The sequence below is a fragment of the Sapajus apella genome, unplaced genomic scaffold (assembly GCF_009761245.1).
Source record: "Sapajus apella isolate SASKATOON/1434 unplaced genomic scaffold, GSC_monkey_1.0 scaffold12, whole genome shotgun sequence".
Lineage (NCBI taxonomy): Eukaryota > Metazoa > Chordata > Mammalia > Primates > Cebidae > Sapajus > Sapajus apella.
In genome coordinates this window covers 31,659,180-31,668,917 of record NW_022436952.1, presented here as the reverse complement: position 1 = coordinate 31,668,917, position 9,738 = coordinate 31,659,180, and the positions used below count along the sequence as shown (strand labels likewise).

At 39.6% G+C, this 9,738-nt stretch overlaps 1 protein-coding gene and 1 pseudogene across 2 annotated transcripts in view; both read left to right on the top strand.

The window, feature by feature from the left end:
• DDX52 (DExD-box helicase 52) overlaps nt 1-9,738 on the top strand; it is a 34,437-nt gene that overhangs the window by 4,232 nt on the left and 20,467 nt on the right. For both annotated transcript variants that reach the window (XM_032280818.1, XM_032280817.1), the window contains exon 3: nt 9,431-9,561. In XM_032280818.1, coding sequence (XP_032136709.1) covers nt 9,431-9,561 — 131 coding nt within the window. The remainder of the gene's footprint in view (nt 1-9,430; nt 9,562-9,738) is intronic.
• LOC116553516 lies at nt 5,070-5,188 on the top strand (annotated as a pseudogene).

Sequence of the window (9,738 nt, the reverse complement as noted above, 5' to 3'; positions counted from 1 at the left end):
GGCCTTCCAGAAAGTCAACAAGTAAAATGCCTTGAGCATCCAAAAAACCAGGTGCCATTGCCTTTGCTTTTGATTGGTCCACTTTTGCTTTGACTGGACCGCTTCTACCTCTTGGTAGCCTTTTTTTTTTTTTTTTTTTTAATTTATTGTATTTTAGGTTTTGGGGTACATGTGAAGAACATGCAAGATTGTTGCATAGGTACACACGTGGCAGTGTGATTTGCTGCCTTCCTCCCCATCACCTATATCTGGCATTTCTCCCCATGCTATCTCTCCCCAACTCCCCACCCCCCACTGTCCCTCCCCTATTTCCCCCCAACAGACCCAAGTGTGTAGTGCTCCCCTCCCTGTGTCCATGTGTTCTCATTGTTCAACACACGCCTATGAGTGAGAACATGCGGTGTTTGATCTTCTGCTCTTGTGTCAGTTTGCTGAGAATGATGCTTTCCAGGTTCATCCATGTCCCTACAAAGGACACAAACTCATCGTTTTTGATGGCTGTATAATATTCCATGGTGTATATGTGCCACATTTTCCCTGTCCAGTCTATCATCGATGGGCATTTGGGTTGGTTCCAGGTCTTTGCTATTGTAAACAGTGCTGCAATGAACATTCGTGTGCACATGTCCTTATAATAGAACGATTTATAATCCTTTGGATATATACCCAGTAATATGATTGCTGGGTCAAATGGAATTTCTATTTCTAGGTCCTTGAGGAATCGCCACACTGTCTTCCACAATGGTTGAACTAATTTACACTCCCACCAACAGTGTAAAAGTGTTCCTGTTTCTCCACATCCTCTCCAGCATCTGTTGTCTCTAGATTTTTTAATGATCGCCATTCTAACTGGTGTGAGATGGTATCTCAATGTAGTTTTGATTTGCATTTCTCTGATGACCAGTGACGATGAGCATTTTTTCATATGTTTGTTGGCCTCATGTATGTCTTCCTTTGTAAAGTATCTGTTCATATCCTTTGCCCACTTTTGGATGGGCTTGTTTGTTTTTTTTCTTGTAAATCTGTTTTAGTTCTTTGTAAATTCTGGATATCAGCCCTTTGTCAGATGGGTAAACTGCAAAAATTTTTTCCCATTCTGTTGGTTGCCGATTCACTCTAATGACTGTTTCTTTTGCCATGCAGAAGCTGCGAAGTTTGATTAGGTCCCATTTGTCTATTTTGGCTTTTGTTGCAAATGGTTTTGGTGTTTTGGTCATGAAGTCCTTGCCTACACCTATGTCCTGAATGGTTTTGCCTAGATTTTCTTCTAGAGTTTTTATGGTGTTAGGTCTTAGGTTTAAGTCTTGAATCCATCTGGAGTTAATTTTAGTGTAAGGTGTTAGGAAGGGGTCCAGTTTCTGCATTCTGCACATGGCTAGCCAGTTTTCCCAACACCATTTATTAAACAGGGAATCCTTTCCCCATTGCTTGTTTTTGTCAGGTTTGTCAAAGATCAGATGGTTGTAGATATGTTGTGTTGCCTCCGAGGCCTCTGTTCTGTTCCATTGGTCTATATCTCTGTTTTGGTACCAGTACCATGCTGTTTTGATTACTGTAGTATAGTTTGAAGTCTGGTAGTGTGATGCTTCCCGCTTCGTTCTTTTTGCTTAGAATTGAATTGGCTATGTGGGCTCTCATTTGGTTCCATATGAAGTTTAAGGTGTTTTTTTTCCAGTTCTGTGAAGAAGGTCATTGGTAGCTTGATGGGGATAGCGTTGAATCTGTAAATTACTTTGGGCAGTATGGCCATTTTCAGGATATTGATTCTTCCTAACCAGGAACATGGAATGTTTCTCCATCTGTTTGTGTCCTCTCTTATTTCGTTGAGCAGTGGCTTGTAGTTCTCCTTGAAGAGGTCCTTTGCGTTCTTTGTTAGTTGTATTCCTAGGTATTTTATTCTCTTTGTGGCAATTGTGAATGGCAGTTTGTTCTTGATTTGGCTCTCTTTATGTCTATTATTGGTGTATAGGAATGCATGTGATTTTTGCACATTGATTTTGTATCCTGAGACTTTGCTGAAGTTGCTTATCAGTTTCAGGAGATTTTGGGCAGAGACGATGGGATCTTCTAGATATACAATCATGTTGTCTGCAAATAGAGACAATTTGACTTCCTCCTTTCCTATTTGAATGCCCTTTTTTTATTTTTCTTGCCTGATTGCTCTGGCTAGAACTTCCAGTACTATATTGAATAGAAGTGGTGAGAGAGGGCATCCTTGTCTAGTGCCAGATTTCAAAGGGAATGCTTCCAGTTTTTGCCCATTCAGTTTTGGGCAAAATACTGAATGGATATTGGCTGTTGGTTTGTCGTAAATAGCTTTTATTATTTTGAGATACATTCCGTCAATACCTAGCTTATTGAGGGTTTTTAGCATAAAGGGCTGTTGAATTTTGTCAAAGGCCTTCTCTGCATCAATTGAGATAATCGTGTGGTTTTTGTCTTTGGTTCTGTTTATGTGGTGAATTACAGACTTGCGTATGTTGAACCAGCCTTGCATCCCCGGGATGAAGCCTACTTGATCATGGTGGATAAGCTTTTTGATATGCTGTTGCAATTGGCTTGCCAGTATTTTATTGAAGATTTTTGTGTCTATGTTCATCATGGATATTGGCCTGAAGTTTTCTTTTCTTGCTGAGTCTCTGCCGGGTTTTAGTATCATGATGATGTTGGTCTCATAAAATGATTTGGGAAGGATTCCCTCTTTTTGGATTGTTTGGAATAGTTTCAGAAGGAATGGTACCAGCTCCTCTTTGCATGTCTGATAGAATTCAGCTGTGAACCCGTCTGGAACTGGGCTTTTTTTGGGTGGTAGGCTCTTAATTGCTGCCTCAACTTCAGACCTTGTTATGGGTCTGTTCAGGGTTTCGGCTTCTTCCTGGTTTAGGCTTGGGAGGAGGCAAGTGTCCAGGAATTTATCCATTTCTTCCAGGTTTACTAGTTTATGTGCATAGAGTTGTTTGTAATAATCTCTGATGATGGTTTGAATTTCTGTGGAATCTGTGGTGCTATCCCCTTTATCGTTTTTTATTGCATCAATTTGGTTATTCTGTCTTTTCTTTTTTATTAATCTGGCTACTGGTCTATTTTGTTGATCTTTTCAAAAAACCAGCTCCTGGATTTATTGATTTTTTGAAGGGTTTTTTGTGTCTCTATCTCCTTCAGTTCTGCTCTGATCTTAGCTATTTCTTGTCTTCTGCTTTTTTGATGTTGCTCCTCTAGCTCTTTCAATTTTGAAGATAGGGTGTCAATTTTAGATCTCTCCCTACTTCTCATGTGGGTACTTATTGCTGTATACTTTCCTCTAGAGACTTCTTTAAATGTGTCCCAGAGATTCTGGTATATTGTGTCTTCATTCTCATTGGTTTCAAAGAGCATCTTTATTTCTGCTTTCATTTCATTGTTTATCCAATCAACATTCAAGAGCAAGTTGTTCAGTTTCAATGAAGCTGTGCAGTTCTGAGTTAGTTTTTGAATACTGAGTTCTAAGTCTCCCACTATAATTGTGTAGGAGTCTAAGTCTCTTTGTACGTCATTAAGAACTTGCCCTTTGTATCTGGGTGCTCCTGTATTGGGTGCGTATATATTTAGGATTGTTAGCTCTTCTTGTTGCATTGATCCTTTTACCATTATGTAATGTCCTTCTTTGTCTCATTTGATCTTTGTTGCTTTAAAGTCTATTTTATCAGAGATGAGAATTGCAACTCCTGCTTTTTTTTTGTTCTCCATTTGCTTGATAAATCTTCCTCCATCCCTTTATTTTAAGCCTTTGTGTATCCTTGCATGTGAGATGGGTTTCCTGGATACAGCACACTGATGGGTTTTGGCTTTTTATCCAGTTTGTCAGTCTGTATCTTTTGATTGGGGCATTTAGTCCATTTACATTTAGGGTTAATATTGTTATGTGTGAATTTGATACTGCCATTTTGGTGCTAGCTGGCTGTTTTGCCCATTAGTTGATGCAGATTCTTTATTGTGTTGATGCTGTTTACCATTTGGCATGTTTTTGGAGTGGCTGGTACTGGTTGTTCCTTTCTATGTGTAGAGCGTCTTTCAGGAGCTCTTGTAAAGCAGGCCTGGTGGTGATGAAATCTCTGAGTACTTGCTTGTTCGCAAAGGATTTTATTTTTCCTTCACTTATGAAGCTTAGTTTGGCTGGATAGGAGATTCTGGGTTGAAAGTTCTTTTCTTTAAGGATGTTGAATATTGGCCCCCACTCTCTTCTGGCTTGTAGGGTTTCTGCTGAGAGATCTGCTGTGAGTCTGATGGGCTTCCCTTTGTGGGTAACCCGACCTTTCTCTTTGGCTGCCCTTAGTATTTTCTCCTTCATTTCAACCCTGGTGAATCTGACGATTATGTGCCTTGGGGTTGCTCTTCCTGAGGAATATCTTTGTGGTGTTCTCTGTATTTCCTGGACTTGAATATTAGCCTTCCTTGCTAGGTTGGGGAAGTTTTCCTGGATAATATCCTGAAGAGTATTTTCCAGCTTGGATTCATTCTCTTTGTCACATTCAGGTACACCTATCAAACGTAGATTAGACCTTTTCACATAGTCCCACATTTCTTGGAGACTTTGTTCATTCCTTTATCCCCTTTTTTCTCTAATCATGCCTTCTCGTTTTATTTCATTTAGTTGATCTTCTACCTCTGATATCCTTTCTTCTGCTTGGTCAATTCGGCTGTTGAAACTTGTGCATGCTTCACGAAGTTCTCGTGTTGTTTTTCAACTCCATCAGTTCACTTATATTCCTTTCTAATTTGTCCATTCTCGTTAGCATTTCGTCAAATCTTTTTTCAAGGTTCTTAGATTCTTTGTATTGGGTTAGAACATGTTCTTTTAGTTCACAGCCATTGGTTTGATTGTGCTTTGTCTTCATGACTAAACTGGTAAAACCATGTTTCATCTTCTGTTACAGTTCTTCAAAGAAATGCTTTAGGACCTTGGTCCCACTTGTTTAAAGTGTCTGTTGAAATCTCTGCTGTTGTCTGCAGCTGATTTGAGAGCAGTGGTTTTGGCACCCATCAAATGGAAAATTTGCTCAACTAATTTTTCATTAACAGTTGGTGGGGTGGTCTACGGCAATACCACCCTGAACTTGCCCTATGTCGTCTGATCTCGGAAGCTAAGCAGGGTTGGGCCTGGTTAGTACTTGGATGGGAGACCGCCTGGGAATACCAGGTGCTGTAGGCTTTTTTAAAAAAAAAAAAGAATTGGTGGGGTGAATAGAGGACCAGGCATGGTGGCTCATGGCTATAATCCCTGTACTTTGGGAGGCCAAGGCTGGTGGATCACCTGAGGTTAGGAGTTCAAAACCAGCCTGGCCAACATGATGAAACCCCGTCTCTACTAAAAATACAAAATTAGCTCAGCATGGTGGCAGGCACCTGTAATCTCAGCTACTAGGGAAGCTGAGGCTGGAGAATCGCTTGAACCTGGGAGGCAGAGGTTGCAGTGAGCTGAGATCGTGCCATTGCATACCAGCCTAGGCAACAAGAGCAAAATTCTGTCTCAAAAACAAAACAGGCTAGCAGACAAACAAAGAATTGGTAGGTAGTCCAGGTTCAGTGGCTCACCTGGAATCCCAGCGCTTTGGGAGGATGAAATCAAAGGGTCACTTGAGGCCAGGAGTTTGAGACCAGCTTGGGCAACATAGCAAGACTATACAAAAAATAGGGCCAGGAGCAGTAGCTCATGCCTGTAATCCCAGTACTTTGGGAGGCCGAGTTGGAAGGATTGTTTGAGGCCAGGAGTTCAAGACCAGACTGGGCAACATGGTGAAACCCTGTCTCTACTTTAAAAAAAAAAAAAAAAAATTAGCCGGACGTGATTGCTGGTGCCTGTAATCTCAGCTACTGGGGAAGCTGAGGCAGGAGAATCGCTTGAACCTGGGAGGCAGAGGTTGCAGTGAGCTGAGATCACACCACTGCACCCCTCCAGCCTGGGTGACACAATGAGACTCCGAAAAAAAGAAAAGAAAAAATTAGCTGCATGTGGTAGCACATGCCTGTCGTCCCAGCTACCTGGGAGGCTGAGGCGGGGGATTGCTTTAGCCCAGGAGTTTGAGGTTACAGTGAGCTGTGATCATGCCTATGTACTCTAGCCTGGGTGACAGAACAAAAATACGTATATGGTGTAAGCCAAACCAGTTCAGGTGTCTGTGGTATTGGCTATTGTTTCTGCTGTTAATCAGCAGTCCTCTTCAATTAGGACATGAACGGTTTTTTTCCTTATAAATTGATGTGGGTGGTCTGCTGCTACAGACTTCATCTTCAATATTATCTTGTTCTTTCTTAAAACAGGTTTTCCATTTGTAAACAGCTGATCTCTCTGGGACATTGTCCCCATAAACTTTTCATAAAGCATCAGTGATTTCACTATCCAAGCTTCACCATAAATTTGATGTTTGCTCATGCTTTAGTTTTAAGCAGAGTTCATGTTGCTTTTTTCAAACTGCTGTCTTTTCCTTCTTAGTGTCTCAGACTAGATTCAGTTCAGCCGTATTATAACAAGTTGGTATGAGTTTATTTTAGTGCAAAAAATTTTGAAGTTTTTGCATAGTTTTTTCATAATGGATTTTCCATGAACTTTTTGAAGACCCCCTTGTGTGTGGATTAGTGAAACAGAATAGCTAGTCCACAGACCCATGTATATATGGTCAATTAGTTACCAACAGAGGTAATAATGTAATTCAGTGGGGAAAGGAAGGTCTTTTCGACAAACGATGCTGGATCCATGTGGAAAAAAGTGAACATCAAACCTATCTTTACATTGTAAGCAAAAATTAACTTCAAATGACTCAGACTGAAGTTTAAAATCTAAAACTGTGAAAGTTCTAGAAGAAAACATAAGAAAAAAATCTTTGGGACCTTGAGATATGTAAAGTTTCCTTAGAACAACAACAAAAATTTTTAAAAATAATTGATATATTGGACTTACCAAACTAAAAATTTTCATTCTTCAAAAGATGACATTAAGAAAATTAAAAGGCAAGCAACAGATGGGAAGTATTTGTAAAATGTATATTAAACAAAGGACTTGTATGTACTCACTAAAGAAAATACACACGTGGTGATAAGCACATAAAATATTCAACACCAGTAGCCATGAGGCAAATTAAAACCAGAATGTATTACTACTACATACCCATTAGAATGGCTAAAAATAAAAAGAATGACCACACCAAGTTTGGGCAAGGATGTACAGAAACAAGCTCTCACAGTATTGATGGTAAAATGGTACAACCACTTTGGAAAATAGTTTGGGTTTTTTTTTTTGTTTTTTTTTTTTTAAGTTAAACGTATATCTAACATATTACCCAGGTATTCCACTTGTCAGTATTTACCTAAGAGATAGGAAAATACACATCTTCAGAAAGACTTGTACACAAATGTTCATAGCAACATTACTTATAGCCAAAAGCTGGAAATGACCCAAATGTCCTTCATTAGGTAAATGATAAACTGTACATCCATACAATGAAATACTAGCTAGTAATAAAATGGTAAGTTGTTGATACATGCTGCAACATAGATGAATTTCAGAATAACTATCTTGAGTTAAGGAAGCCAGACAAAAATTAGTACATATGATATGATTCCATTTATATAAAATTCCAGAAAAGGTAAACTAGTCTATAGTGGCAGAAATTAGATTGGTGGTTGCCTATGCATGGAGTGGTGAATTATAAGGGATCATGAGGAAATTTGGAGAAGTGATAGAAATAATCTTGAATGTGGTGATGGTTTTTTTGGGTGTGTAGATATGTCAAAACTCATCAAATTAGATACTTTAAATATATGCAGATTATTGTCTGTATCTATACCTCACTGAAATGGAAAGAAATTAAGCAATTTGGTAGAACTAGTCTTTGCTTATTAATTTTAATTTTTTAGGCTATTCTTTTTTTTTTTTTTTTTTTTTTTTTTTTAAGGTGGGGTTTCACCATGATGGCTAGGCTGGCCTTGAACTCCTGACCTTAGGTGATGCACCCACCTCAGCCTCCCAAAGAGCTAGGATTATAGGCATGAGCCACCTCGGCTGGCCTAGGTTATTCTTACATAATTATTCTCCCATACAAACTGTTAAGTCAGCTGGTCCAGTCCCCAAAACAATCCTGTCGCTACTTGTAATTGGTTAGTGTTCTTCATAGATTTAGAGAGAATTGCTATCTTTATAATACTGAGTAGCTCAAAGTATTGTATTATGTTCATTGCTATTTTATTTTATTTTATTTTTTATTTTTTGAGACAGAGTCATGCTCTGTCGCCCAGGCTGAAGTGCAGTGGCATAATCTTGGTTCACTGCAACCTCCACCTCCCGGCTTCAAGTGATTCTCTTGCCTCAGCCTCCCACGTAACAGGGATTACAGGCACCTGCCATCATGCCCAGCTAATTTTTATATTTTTGTAGAGACAGGGTTTCACCAGGTTGGCCAGGCTGGTCTCGAACGCCTGGCCTCAGGTAATCCACCTGCCTCAGCCTCCCAAAGTGCTGGGATGACAGGCGTGAGCCACCACACCTGGCTGTTTATTGCTATTTTAAGTGAGATCTTTCATCATATTTATTTTTTAATTGTTATTTACTATAGAGAACCTGGGTGCCTTATTGAAATTTCTTATTGTTAAGGCCGGGCGCGGTGGCTCAAGCCTGTAATCCCAGCACTTTGGGAGGCCAAGACGGGTGGATCACGAGGTCAAGAGATCGAGACCATCCTGGTCAACATGGTGAAACCCCGTCTCTACTAAAACTACAAAAAATTAGCTGGGCATGGTGGCGCGTGCCTGTAGTCCCAGCTACTCAGGAGGCTGAGGCAGGAGAATTGCCTGAACCCGGGAGGCGGAGGTTGCGGTGAGCCGAGATCGCGCCATTGCACTCCAGCCTGGGTAACGAGCGAAACTCCGTCTCAAAAAAAAAAAAAAAAAAAAGAAATTTCTTATTGTTTAAGTGGCTTTTCAATTAATCCCCTGTTGTTTTCAAGTATACTCAGTACACTTCCGAAACAGCCAACAAAGGGAAGATAATGAGCTTCAGAGCTCTGAGCATACCAACACAGAACTTGCCTCTTCATTTCCATTTTTATACATCCTATTACTTTGTCTTATCTAGTTGTACCAGTTGTATTTTTTCTATTTTTAGTTTGAAGGTGTTGCCTGCTTGCTACACATACACCCAAGATTAAAACCTTTTTTTTTTTTGGAGACAGGATTTTTCTCTGTTACACAAGCTGGAATACAGTGGTGTGATCACAGCTCTCTGCAGCCTCAACCTCGAAAGCTCAAATGATCCTCCTCTCTCAGCCTCCTGAGTAGCTGGATCTGCAGGCATGCACTACCACTCACTCCTGGCTAATTAAAAAAAATTTTTTTTGAAGAGATGAGCCCTCCCTATTTTGCCTAAATTTAAAATCTTTTACTTTTTAAAAATATATTTTAGAAATTACTTCCCAAGACGAAGTTGCTACTATACAGTGGATATCATCTGTAGAAGCAAAGATTGAAGACAAAAAAGTTCAAAGAGAAAATAAACTAACTTCAGGAAAGTTGGAGCATCTCAGAAAGGAAAAGGTTAGAAAAATGTTTTGGCACCAAAAGTATGTATATTTTCCGACCTAGTGACTTGTTCACTGGACTTGGGTTATTCTATTGGTAATATGAATATAGTTTCATTAAGATAGAAGGTTAGTTACATTCATTTAGATTTTACTTTAATGAAAATGTAAAGCGAAGTAGGCATTTGTGCTG